Source organism: Meleagris gallopavo, chromosome 11 (genome assembly GCF_905368555.1).
Source record: "Meleagris gallopavo chromosome 11, MGAL_WU_HG_1.1, whole genome shotgun sequence".
NCBI lineage: Eukaryota > Metazoa > Chordata > Aves > Galliformes > Phasianidae > Meleagris > Meleagris gallopavo.
The window spans coordinates 14,636,590-14,652,722 of NC_139414.1; the positions used below are offsets into that span (position 1 = coordinate 14,636,590).

Here is a 16,133-nt window from a genome sequence, read left to right on the forward strand (position 1 = left end):
TCTAGGAAATTAATATTAGAACTTCCTTCTGTTCATTACAGTGCTTAGCATCCCTTAACTGACATTCCAAGGCTTTGAGTGTCTTCAGTGTTTTGCAAGGATCCAAGGTTGTGATATTTTCCCTTGAATACTGGTACACATATTTGAAGGTTACTGTTGTGAAAGCACAGAGATAAGGAGGCCCTTCATGTAAGCAGTGGCTTTGGATTGTATGGTAGTGTTGCATGTTTCCACTGACTGATTGATTTTATTTTTTTTTCTGCTGCTCTTGGGAATGAAAAGATTTCTCCTATTCAGTTGTGTCCCCTGGACAAGTTGCTGCTGTTCACTGTCCTAGCCAAGGCTCTAGGTCAAATCAATTTGAGATGTGTTTTTACCACTGAGCCATCAGGTGATTATAACAGGCCTCGGTCACTCCTTATTTTACTCAAAAAATAACAATAGGCTTTTGAAACAAAGAAGTACCTGACTTCAGTTTTGCATTAGCTTTGCTATTATGTTCAAAAGAATTCAGATACAGGCAGTTCTACAACTACTACCAATGTAATGTTGGTTGTGGTGAGTTCTACAATCCTTATTGCTGCTGGGAACTGTAATTCTGTTCTGTTACATGTAGGCCTGCTTTGTTAGTCTCTATACGTAAAAAACAGTCTGCAAACAGCGTGACAGCAAAAGGATATCTGAAACTCATAATGTTGTTGTGTTCTTAACGAAGCAAAGGAAGATTTGTTGTCTCACTGCCTCAATGCTTGAGGCCCTTTTGTATTTTGGAAATGCTGAGAGTTATTGTTCTTTGGGGCCCTGTGTTAACATCTGGTATTGTGATCTGACAGCAGAAAGTTTTGGAAGGCTTTGGCAGAAGTCTTATCTCGATGTAATGCTTAAAAACTACCACAGACGTGTGTCGATATATGGCCACATACTGATAATTTAGTGACATACACTCAGATGTCCTGCTGGTATGTTGCTGATTTGCTCAGCACCAATTTTCGTACCCTCAAAACTTAAGAAACGACAAAGTGAGTCTTTTATCTGATTTTTACCTTCTCTTTTATTGTTTCCAAGACCATGCAAAGTGTCTCCATGCTGTTGCTATTACCTTTCCTGGTTTCTTGTGTTGCTGTTTTTGTTTGTTTCACTTTTGCCCGTATCTAATTTAGAGTTGTTCAGTTCTTTTGGCTTTGAACAGATCTTGTGGTAATAACTGGTTTCTCCAGGCACCATAAATCATTTGTTAGAGATGCAGCTAAGAGACATGACCATTCATAACTACGGAAGATCTGATATGGAAATGGTGGTGGAAAAGAAAATCTAGCCAGCCCTTTTCATCACTGCCACCACCTCCCCTCCCCAAAAATACAAAACAAAACAAAAAAGCAAAGAACCCATTGATATGCAACTGAAATAGGACAGCTTTTTTTTTTTTTTTGTAAATAAAGAATATTAATTTTTTTCATCATGTGCTTATTAACATTATTGTTATTTAGTGAAAAATAATTAACACAAAACTTTCCCTAAATAGTTGGATATTTGCTCTACAGCTTGAATCTCATCGCAGTATTTGTGGGATTAATTGCAGCATGTTGGTTGATGATTGGACTAGATGATCTTAGAGGTCGTCTCCAACCTTAACAATTCTATGATTATGATAAAAGGCTTTGCTTCCAGTGTCTGCTGCAGCAGTGAACAGGGCACCAGTTGTGTGATATCAGCAATGGAGGCATGGTACACAAAGCTTTTCTTCCAAACAGAGAGCCAGAGAAGGAGCATGTTCAGGCTCAGTTACCTGGTGTGTTAAATAACATCAGGGAGCAAGATTGGCAGGGAGATCCTTCCCAGGAACCAGAATCCAGAGTTCTCCAGGTGACAAAACGTATCACCCAGCACAGTGGGTGAGGTGGGACCTGGGGACACCAAGCTGATCTGTGAAGCAAAGTTAAATACAGCATGCAGGAAAAAGCTTGATGAAAGATCAGGGTAATGGTCTGTCTTTCCTGCATAATGAGCAAAACTTCTGTTAAATATTCTTGAAGAAAACAATTTGCTGTTGATGCTGCATTGTCGTACCATGTAAAAAACTCCCAGCAAACTATTTATAAAGCCCATCTTTGTAACTTTTTTTTGTCTAAGCACAGTATATGTGCAGTCTTTGTTTTGTTTGGTACAGATGGTTGTTGGACAGTTTACAGGTGTTTATCTGTGTTTTTTCACGATCTGGCTTATTTCCCACACCTACCAACTTCCAAGCTGATTGTAGCATATTTTTCCTTGGGAGAGGAAGGCAGATGGAACATTTCCCTCAGGTCCCATACAACCTTATCTTAACAATCCAGTATCTCAGTACTGCTTACGAAAAACTTTGTTTAATTCGTATATGGAAAATAATTATAGCTGGGGGGATGGGGGAGGGGAAGCCTCCAATGTGGCTGAGAAACAGCATTAGGTTCCATTTTTCAGTCTGTAGTGCAAAACTAAATTGGTTGTATGACTAGATCTGTAAAAACTACAAACTTCATAGCAGCTGCTCGTTAGGAATGGAGCATTGCATCTCTTCAGACTAGCATGGGGTGTCCTGCAACAGTGCTAAGTTCTGAGATTTTCTTGAGCCCTTCTTAGGTCAAGGAATAATTATTTGAGGCTGGAAATTTGAAGGATGACAACTTTGAAATGCAAACTGTGCTTTCTGCTGAATAATTTTTGGAAGACGGGGTTGATCTTTCTTCTCTCAAGATTCTCTAGTTTCTGATTATATTAAAAGCTTAGTGGAGTTTGTATCTGGGTGTCTGCCTTTTTGGTAGAAATAAACTGTACATTACAATTCACACGTGCAGTACTGACAGTCATTTATCTGGAAAGTACATATCATCTAAGTGACTACTGAAGTGAGAAGTAAATTTGAAATGAAAACTTCCTTGGAACCTGTGCTCAAATAACGTGCATGTTGCTGTTGCAGGAGGACCATGACATCATGGAGGCTGACCTGGACAAAGATGAGGTTTTACAGCCTCAACTGGGAGAGCTTACAGGAGAGAAGCTGTTGACAACTGAATACTTGGGAGTAAGTACTACTTTCCACAATTCTGAACAAGTGAACTTGCTGGATTAAATGTGCAATTTCAGCAGTTTCATTGCCTTCTAAGATCATTCTGTCTTCAATTTGTTCTTTTAAAGGATAGGTTCTACCTGCAAAGCAGTCCACACCTTTCACTGTTGTTCTTAGCTGTAGTTCAGAAGTAGCATAACTTTGAGAACAGCAGTTGCCCCTTCATGAGAGGTGGTCAAGCTGCAGCTTAATAAGAAGCTGACGGCAGCCTTGGGGTTCTAGTGCTAGATCAGTGATTGTGACACACAAAGACAAGTGCAGAGCAAGTTTATGCTGGAATATTGCTGTCTGAAATTTTTTCTCGTTTTTTTTTTTTTTTAAGTTGAAAGATTAACTATTAATCAGGCTTTATGTCAGATCAAGTATTGAATGTCTTGCCTCAAGCACCAAAAAGCCATTAAGTAGAAAACCTTGAAGTTGGCACGAATGCCATTTATTATGCTGCAACAAGTTTGAGTTAAGTGTGACTGCCTTCTGGGTCTCGGAGTCCACAGTCTGGTTATGGTGGTGATGGAGATGACCTGAGATAAGATGTCATGGAACAGCCCATAGTGATCCCTGGGAGTTATATGTTGTGGCACTGAATCACAACTTATCTCCCAATGCAGTATTTCTATAGAATGTCTTCAGTGGCTCCATTTACCTTTCTTCCCACTGTCTTCTCTTTGTTCTACCATTTCTTTATTACCTTTGTCTCAGATAATGACTCATACTCCAAAGACCAAGAGGAAGCTGTTTCCTGGTGTCCATCAGAGTATAGACGAGCCTCTCCAGAGACCTGTGACACCAGGTTATCACAGAACTGTGTACCAAACGTAAGTTGAAACACATGAGGCAAAGTTGAATTTTTTTTTTTAAAAGCATCTTAAAAAACAAACAAATGCTTCCTACTTCCAGATAAATAAAATCTCCATACTTGAAAGTGCACTGCCATTGTCATTCTTTAAAGATCACTTCAAAATAGAATGGAGAATGCTGCAGGCAGGCAGAGAAACATCCGTTGGCTGACGTCACGTAATTTAACAAGTTGAACAAATGTTTACTGATCAGTTTGATTTGAAGTTGCATTATATTCCTTGTGTTCATAATCCTTGCAGTGTATTCTGTTTGTAGCTTGTATGGGCTGTGTAAAATGCCTGGGATTGTATCCGCTCGGAATTTTGAAGACTGTCCCATGTCATTCCTCTGCTGCTTTTTTCTTCCATGTTTGTAGTCTCAATTTTTTTTAAAATACATTTCTTCCACATTTTAGGGTGGAAGGTCCATTCAGACAACAGAGGACTGATGTAGGCAGTAGTAGTACGTGTATGGCTGAATCTAACCTGAGCTTACTGTTGTGGATGGGGAGTGATTCCAGCTTTATCCTGCCTGTGTCCATTCCCACCACTATCTTGCAGTGGCATTTGAACAAGGAAGTGAACTGACTTGGAGCACTCCCGATTCACCAGAAACACTTCTTTTCAATTGATACGTTTTTGTGGGGTTTTGTTTGTTTTTGGCAGCAGTACAATTCATGTGGGGTTATATTGATTTATGTCACTATAGTCTCAGAATGGGCAAGTATAGCATATAAGATCTGGGGATAAAAAAAGCTCAGGAAACATCTAAAAAAATTAGGGAAGGTGAATGAAACACACACTTCCAAGGCAGAAAGAAAAGCTTTGGCTTTTGCAGAGCAGAATTTGTCTTGCGCATTCTTGATTTTTTTATTTTTATTTTTATTTTTTCTGACTGCTAGCCTGGAAAGAATGACCTCTGTTTGAGCATGGGGCCTACTTCTGCCTGGTGTAACCTGGGTTCCAATTTGGAGTTTGCATCATTCTCACGGTCATCAGCTTTTGCACCATTTCAATGTCCAGAGCTTTTGCAAGCCCCCTCCCTCTTCCTGTATATTAAGAGAGATTGTGTGTGAAGAAAACACCATCTAATTTATACAAACTTGTATTAGTAGCATAGAGATTAAATAATCTTTTTTCCTGCAGTCGTGCAAAACAGCTGCGTGCCTTAGGAGTCTAAACTGGCTAATGCATGATTAAATACACAGTGCCACGTCATCGTGGGGTCTTTGTTCAAGGTCCCACTTCCCCTGCATGGTATTTTTCCCATAGTGGGCTAGAAGATCTGGACTCATACTGCAGCACCAGCTGTTAAGGTAGCTCTACTTAACATTTTGTATATTTAGAAAGTATTTTTCAAGAGTAAATCTTATTTACTACTGGAGTGTCTTGAGCATTATATTCCTGCTTTAGAAGTGGAGAGGAAAACTAGCACGAGTGAAGATGAAGTGACTTTCCAAAGGAGAAAAACAGGTCAAATCAGGGGAAAGTTTTTATTTCCTGGTGTGATGTAATGCATTACAATTAATGTGTCAGGAATGATCTCTCAAATTGATCAAATGCCTCTCTTTTTGCACCATCTACCCGGGTAACGTGTTTGCTTAACAGAATCCTGGTGTTACCCAAGTGATGCCGTGTTGTGTTTTATCAAAACATGAACCTCCTTATGAACACCCCCCCAGCCTCTGTAATGCAGCTTCAGGTCACTGCTAGATGCAGAATAAAGCCACCTTTCTACACATCTGTATGCAAGAAAATGGCAGTGAATGAGCACGCTTGAACTAGATTTTGTTTAGAAATTGATGCACTTTGGTGGCTTTATGCCTTTCTAATTCTAATAAGAATTGACTCAACTAGAATGAGAAATTCTCTAATAGGAAGCCTTGCAAGAGCAAGACAATACAAGTAGTGAAATCTTATCTGCCTTAATTTGAAAGCAATATCTGAAGTGGATGTATTTCATACTTTAAATGGTTTAGGTAACTCACGTTCCCATCAGAAGAAATGGTATGAAAAGTGTCACTTCCTACTCTCTTGTGTAGCATATTTACTTAGGAGCAATCCGGGACAATTAATCCAAATTACTTGAGATGTTTGCAGAAAAAATTTAGCAAGACTTGTGCAACATATTCCATCTTTAAAACATGATGAAAGAAAATGCTGTTAATGGAGATACTATAATGCATCTCTGAGTTGTTGGTTCATACCTCAAAAAAGAAGAGGGGGGATTTCTGGTGCTGAATAGAAGTATTCACACAGAAAATCAATACCAAGGAGCTACTGCACGTGGAGCTGATATTCCATGCTGTTTTTCTCTGACTTCCCAGCACAGACAAGTCTCTGGTTATTTCAGATGAATTGTCATGGGATCCCTGTATGGACAAGCTCTTGCTTTATGGGGAGCCAGGAAATACTGCAAGGCTGCTTTTTTTCCTTTCCCTCCTCTCCAAAGCCTCACTGCTGAGATCACTGGAGGGGGACTGAGCTACTTAATATTCTGCTAGCTGTTTCCTTAGAAACTGGTTTAGCTGTGAAATCACTAACTGCCTCTTGGAATGTTCCCTTTCTAACTAGAAATGTAGCTTAATTGCCTTAACCTGCTATTGGACAGGGAAACTTTCTGCGTCTGCCCGTTTCTTTTCATGGTTTGCACGCCCTTCTCACTTCTCCTAGGTTTTATTGCTTATTAACAAGCCATCTTGTTCCTTTTCTCATCTTCAGCTGCTTAGGTTTCTCACTGATCCACCTAACTTGGGAAATCTACGGTTCTACGTCCTACCTCCTTTAAATGAGTGTTGTATATTGTTCTCTATAAAGTGAAATCCTTGTCATATTCAGGAGCAAAACTTAAATGCATGAAAAAGCTGAGAACTGGAAACCTCACAGCCCCACTGCTGTAGTATTTTTCTTTAAGTGTCATGCTGGTATTTTGGGTCTTCAGACTGTAAGGAGGTACAGTTTCCTTTCCTTGGCTCTTCATTGCTGTAGGAAAAAATGTTCCTTCCAGATACGTCCAACATCAGCTGGTCTGGGGAAGCTACAGTTGTGCAGTTAAATTATGGCCTTGGCACTAGTTTGCTATATGAAAAATACATATTTTAATTTCTTCTATTACAGGCAATTTGAAGAAAATAGAACTTCTGCTCAGGTAACTGCAAATATTCATCACCCTGCCTTTTCCTTTCTCCTCCAGGCCAGAAAACGATTCAATTTCTTGTCACGATAGGGATGAAAAACCCCAGTCTCTGCTGAGTGGTTCTCCTCCTGTCTGTGCTGGGAGCAGCTCTGGCATTGCTGACCTCTGCGCTTCCTCTTCATGTAAGGAAGTTGTTGGTGTCTGTCTTGACTGGGGCAAGCATTTGGGACCCAACGTGTGTTGTAGATTTTTGAATTATTATTTTCAGTGTAGCCTTGGAGCATGCCCTCTGTTTGGAGCAGCCTGTGTGATCTTGGGACCACATTCAGCTCCAGCTGAATGAACAGCTGCAGAAAGTGATGTGTGCCCAGCAGACACTAATGGTCTCCATTGCCTCTCTCCATCTCCCTTCCTGTGGAAGGGTCAGGGATCATACCCAGGGCTTCCGACATGCTAAGTGGATTTTCTTTCACTCCATGACGTTCTCTGCCTAGAGAAAGAGCCGCAGCCCAGATGCAGTGCACTTCCCAACAGGCAAAGCCACTTACTTGATCAAAAATAGCCTTGTTTAGATCTAAATGAATTACTGTGTGCTGGCACCTGCAGGCTCCATTGGCCAGACCTCTGTATAAAAGTCAAGGCAGCTGCAGTTATCTACTTCATTTTGCAACTGGAACCATAAAAGCTTGTGGAGGATGGGAAGCTCTGTGTTGTGTGGCTGCATTGTGGGTGATGCTGCTAAAGATTCTGTCCTTGCAACTTGCACTGAAATTAGTGCATCGTCTGGACCTGAGAGCTCAGAAACATGTGATGGAGTTTGAGGTTATAGGCTTCTGAAATACTTCTGATCCACAGAATGGTGCAACTTTTGATGTGACTGTTCCAACCTGTTTGCAGGGATTCATTGTCATTTCCAATTAGAGTTTTAAGGCAAAATGTTCTGCAAACTTGAATAAAGGATGTTGCAGCATGTCTAGTACAGAATTACCAATAAGTTCAGACAAAAGCCTGCCTTTACTTTGCCGAAAAATATGCTTTGAAGCAGTCAAGAAATAACATAGCTTTTTTCTCTCCCTTCTAGTTTTTTTTGAATTTCCTAGAGGAAATGAAAAGGATTCTGAGAAAAGTAACCAAGGTCCTGCAGACAGGAATCCATTTGCATAATGCCTAGAGCTGATAAATATAACATGCTGAAAGGCCATGATAGAAGCAGATGAAGCTCCTGTTTGAGCTGGGCACTTGGGTTCTTGCTGTTGTGCAGGAGTGAGAGCTGCAGTCCTTGAGCCTTGCTATATGCAGTAGTATGCTGAGTGTAGCTAAGCCTGCTCTACAGGGAAGTCAGCTGGCCAGCAGTATAGAAGGAAAAGAAATCGACTTGTACATATGCTTTTTAAAGGAAATTAAGCAAAGCAGGTATAAAATGTGCTGCTAGTTGCTGTTTTGAAGTGTGTTGTAGATTCAGCTCTCCTTTGGATGCTATTTCCAAGGCATTATGCAGCCACCAGGAGCCAGCGTGCCTTCTGAACCACATCTTGTTCATATCTTGCCAGTGAAATGCATTCGCTGACCTCTGTCTCCTTATCTGTGCTGCTGATGCTGTCTGATGGATTGCTTGTAGAGATTTGTGGGGCGGCTTACAAAGGGAATCTGAGCAAGTCAGCAAAGCAAATGCGGATTTTTGAAGGAGAGAATGGTTTTAATGCTTTCATGCTAAAGAAAATGCTGCCAACTTTGATCTCCTCCTTTTTTTGTATCCTCTGAAGAAGTTTGCTAGCTATTTTCAGTCAAAACTGTGTGCAGATGGATACTAGTAAGATAACTAGATTGTACTGCTTATAAAGGCTCTCGTATTGCCCAGTCAAATGTCTTTGCTGTGAAATAAAATATGCAATGTAATGAGCTCTTGAGTATCAGGAAGCTACTCATTTCAGAGTATGTGTTTTTCAGCATCACACAAATGCTTTCGTTTTCACAGTTTCATGAGTTCCAGTCATGAAATGAATAATGAAAGACCAAGAGTAAAAAGAAAAGCTTTATGTGAATAGTTGATATCAACAAGGTTATGTCTCAAAGGAAGCAAAACTTAACATCAAGCAACCTCTCCTGTTTTCTGTGTCCTCTGCATCTGGATCTAGTCACCTGTTCTTGTGTTGCTTTCTCATTTTTTTGATTCTGTCTAGGACCATCTTCCCATGTTATCAGTTTGGAATTGTTTCTATAATAGTAATTCTGACTTTTTTTTTTTTTTTGCCTCCTACAAGCAGAAAACTTGTGGACTAAAGATGAACCTTGGTCATCTTATTACACTCACAGTGAATCCCAGACAGAATACGCACTGGGCAGCCAAGTTCTTGTCTGAAAAGGGCCTGAATTGTATCCCTATCAGCATGTGAGCAAATAAACAGGAGGGCAATTTGTCCCAGGCATGGGAGGAATGCAGAGGAATGGAGCTAGGGATTTTCCTGCCCTCATATTGGACTTGCACATCTTGGTACTTTTTTCTTGTGTCTCTCAGCAAGCTGACTGTCCTTCTGTTTCACATTAGCACAAGGCAGAAGGTGAAATTTATTGAGCAAATGTAATAGAGCTCAATTCTGACAGAGGTGTCCTGAACACTTTTTTTTTTTTTTTTTTTTTTTGCCTGCTGTGGCAGCCTGTTGCTGTGGATATGGACAGACCAATGCAGGTAGTTGCATTCCTGTGGCTTTAATAAGGCATCATATATTAACTGATACATGTTAATTGGTGGTCTGCGTGCTCCTAGCCCATCACAAATGCAAAGTGGAGCTGCTTTGAAAATGATCCAAGTGTGTTTTACTTTGCAGTTGTAAGGAGCTAGAAGTATGCACACATGCAGTTAGCTTGGCTCAGCTGATGAGCTGCAGAATGCTCTGCCACAGGAACTCGGTAGCCTGCTTTTGTCTCTGCCTTTCTTTCACACAGCTACTTGATTGTGTTTCTAGCAAACTGTTAAGAATTCCTCACTGAATTGTGTTTCCTTTTAAAACAGCAATTGAAATGAAGCCATCTAAAATATTCTCATCAGGCCGTAGGATGGACCGAAGCATTGAAGCTGGTGATATCTTGTCTTCCCAGTCTACTAACTTCACCCAAGACAAAGTGAACGGGCACTCTCATAGGTATGATTTATCCAGATGGATATCTAAAAGTGTGAGAGGAGTCTGAGGGGATTTACCAGCTAATTCCATGCTGCTGTGAAGACAATCTGTGAAGTCATTTGATGTATGATGTAGTCTGGTCTGAGACAGCTGTGGTAGTGCTTGCCAAACAAAATACCCTTAGCAGTGCCAGAGGCAGCCATTCAATTTCTAAGCATCTGGTCCAGAATGGGAGAAACCTCAAGCAAGATGTTACTAATGAACATCACATGTATGCACAGCCTGGTTTTCTGCAAGTAAAACTTCCTGATTGCTTCCTTAGATGACTCTACTGTACCCCATGAAAAATCATTGGAATAGTAAAGAAAGAGGTGTAGCTATGAGAAGAGGGCAGGAATTAATGCTCAGAAGAGAAATTAAGTATTTAAGTGGATATGCTGTGTTTAAACATGCTGAGAAGCTGGCATTGCTGACCACAGTCCTTGATGGTTTATTTCCTATGTGGGAAGAGCAGGGAAGTCAATATTACATGCTCTGCCCATAGAGGGTTTCAAATTTGTCTTGAAACAATTTCTGTGAAAAGAAGAAAGATCTTGCCCTCCTTCTCCTGTTCATTCACTGAGCCCTCTCTGAAGCTTTTGTCATATGGAGGATGGTGATGTTATATCCTGGACGAGAAGTAGGAATTCATTAGGAGTTGGACCAAGATTTACCAAAGTTTTTCAGGACCTGCATGTGTCCTTCAGACGTTAACAGCTTTTTCCTAAAGCTAATTTGATTGGGCCAAGTTTTAAACAGTGAGAGTATAGAAATGTTAAAAGCAAATACATTCCAAAAGTAAAACACAGAATGGGTGGAGATGCATTAAAGATTTTACTGACTCTTCACGGATCAGATTTTTCAGAAGGGCTTAATTACCCATGTCAGTTAAAGCTCCAGCACTCCTGGGAACTGGATTATTTGCTTAGAGCTTTGTTTCTATTTGGTGTACAGATTCTTTTATATATATGTATAAAAATATATTCCAATTGTGCTACTTCCATGGTGAGATCTGAGAAATAATATACTGTTAACAAATTATCGCTGTTGAGCAGTTGAGGTGCTTAGTTGTCATACTATCCCAGCATTACTGGTTTTACTTCAGTGTTGCCTCCTTTAACAGTAGCTAAGCACTTATTACAAATACAGGCAGACCATGAGAATGTTGTGACCAAATTGCTTGCTTTGTGCTTTGGCAGATGGTGGGAGGCTATTTCTCAGGCTTCAGCTTGCAAGAGATGATAAATAGGGAGTATCTTGCCCTCAGCGTGTGGCTGTGCTTCCCTGCACTCATTATCCACTGTTAAAAAGATGTCCTCAATAATCTTGAATATTTCTGAATAAAAATGTGTCTAAATCTCAGTAATATATTTCTAACTGAACGGATGCAGCACTGCAGAAGGAGGTAATATCTCTTCATCTCATGCTGCCTCACCATGCATACAGTAATTGGTACTTACAAAAGCAGCCTCAAGTTACAAATGTGGGAATGCAGCCATTCACAGTCCAAGCAGAACATAGGGTTTTCTGTGTCGGGGTCTTTTGTTGATATGTTGGTGTTGCAATAGCTAGACCTGCCTTTTTGTTCTTCCTTTCATTCTTTCCTCCTTGGAAGCATACTTTCACGTGTTTGCAAAACAGAGTGAAATAATTAATCCTTGCTTTGGTCATATGTCTACTATCAGAGGGGCCTCCTTCTTACTAGAGAAATACTGAGACCATCCAGAAAAGTTCTGTATGAAAAAAGGAAGACTTACTCGTGGAGATGCTGAGTATTTCTCCTCTCACTTGAGCAGCATTAATTGAGAATTTAACTGCAGAGAGATCTGCAAAGCTACATTTGCAGTAAATAAGTCTGAGATGCCCTATTAGTGGCTTGTCCATCGTGTTTCTGTAGGAACAAATGGTTGCAACTGATGCAAGCCAGACTGGCAGCTGCTTCTGCACTGTTCTCTGCTGCATTTTGATCCACTGGGCTTTGAGCAACCTGGTCTAGAGGGAGATGTCCCTGCTTATGGCAGGGGGGAGATAGAAGTAGGTGATCTTAAAGGTCCCTTCCAGCTTAAACCATTTTATGGTTCTATGAGTCCATGTAAAAATACAGTTGTGTTGTGCTTCTTAGCTAATAAAGCATACGTTTGTAATAGACTTGAGTTTATGATGGAGGTTTGCTTAAAAAATCCCTTATTTTTTATCATGACTATGGCCAGTATCATCATCATAAAGAGATCAAGCTCTGGAGGATCTTTAGTCTCCCCTTTCTTACAGCCTGGTAAAATTGGACAAAAGTCTGAATGTGCTTCTCTTGGAGAGAGCAGTTTATATGTTCCGTTTATACGTCAAGTCTTGTCACACCTCTTGGCTTATTTAGATCTCAGTGTCAGCCTGTTGTGTACTCGATTGGATAACCATTTCCACTTTTCCAGACAATCTTCATTCTCAGCAAATTTAGGGTTCTGCTTTATTTTTTTGTTAGAGCACTTGCTCTCGGATTGCCATACCTTGTCACAATTGACTTCTTCACCAAATATCACAGATCATTATCCCCCAGCAGATTGTGCTGCTTTTTTTCTCAAATCCTAAAGGATCCCAAATAGGTAAAATACCATTAAAAACCGACCAACTTGTTTCTGTTGGTCTGTGTGTATTGATGTAGTAGAAAATGAAGTAGCTCAGTGACACCTGGGCGCAGGGAGACTCGAGGTCTGCTTTACATCCTGTCAGAATACTAGCAGAGTACTCTCTGACCTTTACAGTGTTTACTAGTGAGTTATTTCGTATAATCCTTTCCAGACAGCTTGCAAATAACGTGAGCCATCATACAGTACCATTTTGCGTTTCTTCTTTCCAATAAAGGTATTTCCAAATAATGAAGAATCTTATTTATGGCTCAAATACTGCTGAGGTTGTTGGGTCTTGCTTTTTCATCTGTGTTAACATATCTTAGTCCACATAAGATACCACAGCTGTATTGAAAGGCAGCTCTTGAGCCCAGGTGGATAAAACTGCAAACAAGCCATAGCAATGAAACTGTGTGATGGGGAGAGACATTTGAAGATGTGATTCAGAGCTCAGGGTGAGTTTAACCCATCTCTGGTTTTGCTGGTTTTGCTGCCATCTGCCACCTCCTCTTTTGAAATGGTGCAAGGTTGATACTTGTCATACTCAGTGGAAGGTGGAGGGCTGCAGAGCTGCTTCTGAGGAAACGAGTTGGTGTCTGTCCCTAATAGTTAGCACATGCGAATGCAAAATACAGACAACCAATGTTGCATCAAATATAAAGAAGCACTGGCTGCCACACCTCCCTGCAAGGTGAAGCAGGGAGTGGAATGGTTTATCATTGACTCAGCAGCATTCCCAGGAGGCGGGGAGGGATTAAATGTCTTGAAAATCCCCTAATCACCCTCTCTGATGCTCACAAAGGTTCTTTTGATGGAGCTAATAACACTGTGACTTTCCAAATAAAATTTTAATCACCTTCCTTTCGGTGGCACTTTTATGGATCTCCTATTTGACTCTGCTTTTATTTCCTTTTAAAACAATGTGCTTCTTCATGAAGCTGTTATTTCACTTTAATCTTTTCTCCCCTTAGGAGAAAATTGCCTTACCAGAACCAACATGAATATAGATTCAAAATTATGTTACGAACTTATATTTCCTAGTAGCCTTCACTTTTTGTATACCAGAAAAACTATACTTATGCTAAGGACAGGAAAGGACAGTGTGTCCTCATTGTAGTTATGGACTAAATCCTGAAGACTGGTATTCTTGCAGCATGTGCAGAATATGAAATCACAGCAGTGTTCTCAGTGTGAGCGAGGTACCTGTGTGCTTAGGGAACTTATTTTATAGATGTGCTTTTGATAAAAACTTAGGAGATCTACAAATCTTGTCACAGCTGGGAGCCAGCAAGGCTCTGTGTCTGTTGGTGTTGTGGCCTACAAGGATGCATTCCTATGCTGTAGCATCCCTATATACATTTTGCACCTCTGAATGAGTCTGTGTAAGATAAGGGTGATAGAAAACAATCTGGACAAAACAAACTGAACCTGTTACTTGTTTATGAGCTGAACAGGTTCAATCTTGTTGTCCAAAGAACCAGGTTTGAATAGGAGAGGCACGTCCATAGAGGTGGAGGCCATGGTGGGTGCATGCCCTGCAGTAGTACCAGTGCTGCCATGTTCCTCTCCATTTGGTCATCTCCCTGAATTTGGGGTGGGCTAGTATGCCGTCACTTGGTTTCACTTAACTGCAGGCTTACTGTGCATATGTTTCTCTCCATGCATTGCTAACCCTTTTCCATATCCTACAGTGAGTTTTCTTCAGCCTTTACCAGCAAACCTAAGATCCCTCGCACTCCTGAAATGCACAGTGCCAGCCCCAGGAAGGGAAAGATCCCAACCATTGCCCCTCAATTCTCCCAGTCTGGACCCCAACAAACGAGCCGTCCCAGCTCCTCGGGATCATCCACAAGGAGCAGACAGAGTAAGTGGAAACAGTCATCATTCTGCTTGTCAGCACTTGGGGTGGGAAAGGAGGGAGCTCTGCAGGAGCTCTCCAGGAATGAAGTCGTGTGCTGTGAGTGTGCCAGGAGTATATGACATTGTACTTGTCATCTGCAGGATGCACAACCATGAAATTATATCTTGCTGAACACTGCTCCTATTTCCAGACTATCATGTGAACAGAGACACACTTTTTCCTGTCTCTGAGTGGAGAAAAGTGGCCCAATTCCTCCAAAGTATGGGGGAAACTTCTAGTCTCATATTAGACATTCTCTGGATGTCATTACTGTCTCTTTTTCTTTAGACACTTGTTCACTCCACTGTATAACTTGTCTAACGTTCTTGAATTTGGGTCCCTGGGTGTGTCTACGCTGCCACTGAATGCAGACCAGATGTTAGCAGGCAGCCAGGCATGGCGTGCTGCTTGTGGCAGTCATCCTTCTGCTGGAGACTCACGTTTAAGAACCATCTGGATGAGTCGTTTCCTGAAGAAATGCAAGCAGCACTAGATTTCAGTGGGCTCAGAAGAGAGGAGGGTGGTGACCTGAGGTTGGAGGGGAGAGGAGGAAGCATGCTTCAGGCCTGCCATACTCAGCCCAGTGAAGTAGAAATGCTGGTCTCAGATACTCATGCAACTGTGTATGGAGATCTAGAGGGTGTGTAAGCTGTGGGTTCTGGGGTGGGGGGAAGGGCGATGGTGCATTCACAATGGGAAGGTGCATTCTTGAGTGACAAATACAAGCCTTTTCTCTGGAGTGCAAATAACATGCCCCTGAGGCCAGCAGCAATTAAAATTGGAAGGAGCTGTGTGCTGTGTGCTGTATGTTCCTATTCCAAAGGTATGGTGAGAAATTTAGAGATGATCACAAGGTAACAGTAGCTCCACTCTTAGCTGAAACTGTTACCTTTAAGCATTTCAGGAAAGAGGGGAGCTCTGAATGCCTCCTACACCTGCCCAAGGAATGAGATGTGTGCTTATTGTTAACTTCTCGTTCCAGGTAAGGAAAATGAAACATAGGGAACTGAAGTAACATAGAAAATCATCAAAGAGAAGGAAAGAACTTCCTATGTCTTCTGTGCTGCTCACTCATTGCTGTTTTAAACAGTTTAAGTGTGCAGGGAGGGCACGTTTCTTTCAGGGAGTACAGGTGGGGCAATGGAAGGGAATGTCCCTGGTGGCTAAGAGTGGTTTTGACATGCTGAGTACTTGCTTGAATAGTCCCGTGCTTGGGTAATACTGCCAGCTCGTTCAGCTTTACTTCTGCTGTGTGTGCCCTGTGTTTTACCCCTGACATCAATGCTCTCCATTTCCTGTGATAGAAATACTGACTAGTGACCAGCAGTCTGTTCATTTTGGTTTCTGTTTCATTTCCAGAAGCACTAGTCCATTAAAGA

The 16,133-nt window shown here is 41.2% G+C and overlaps 1 protein-coding gene across 2 annotated transcripts in view; it reads left to right on the top strand.

Annotated features, from left to right (window-relative positions):
* The window catches only part of ARMC9 (armadillo repeat containing 9), a 57,640-nt gene that overhangs the window by 36,595 nt on the left and 4,912 nt on the right, over window positions 1-16,133 (top strand). For both annotated transcript variants that reach the window (XM_010716794.4, XM_010716795.4), the window contains 5 exons: window positions 2,954-3,058; window positions 3,803-3,918; window positions 7,133-7,257; window positions 10,086-10,215; window positions 14,546-14,718. In XM_010716794.4, the coding sequence (XP_010715096.2) occupies window positions 2,954-3,058; window positions 3,803-3,918; window positions 7,133-7,257; window positions 10,086-10,215; window positions 14,546-14,718 (649 nt within the window). The remainder of the gene's footprint in view (window positions 1-2,953; window positions 3,059-3,802; window positions 3,919-7,132; window positions 7,258-10,085; window positions 10,216-14,545; window positions 14,719-16,133) is intronic.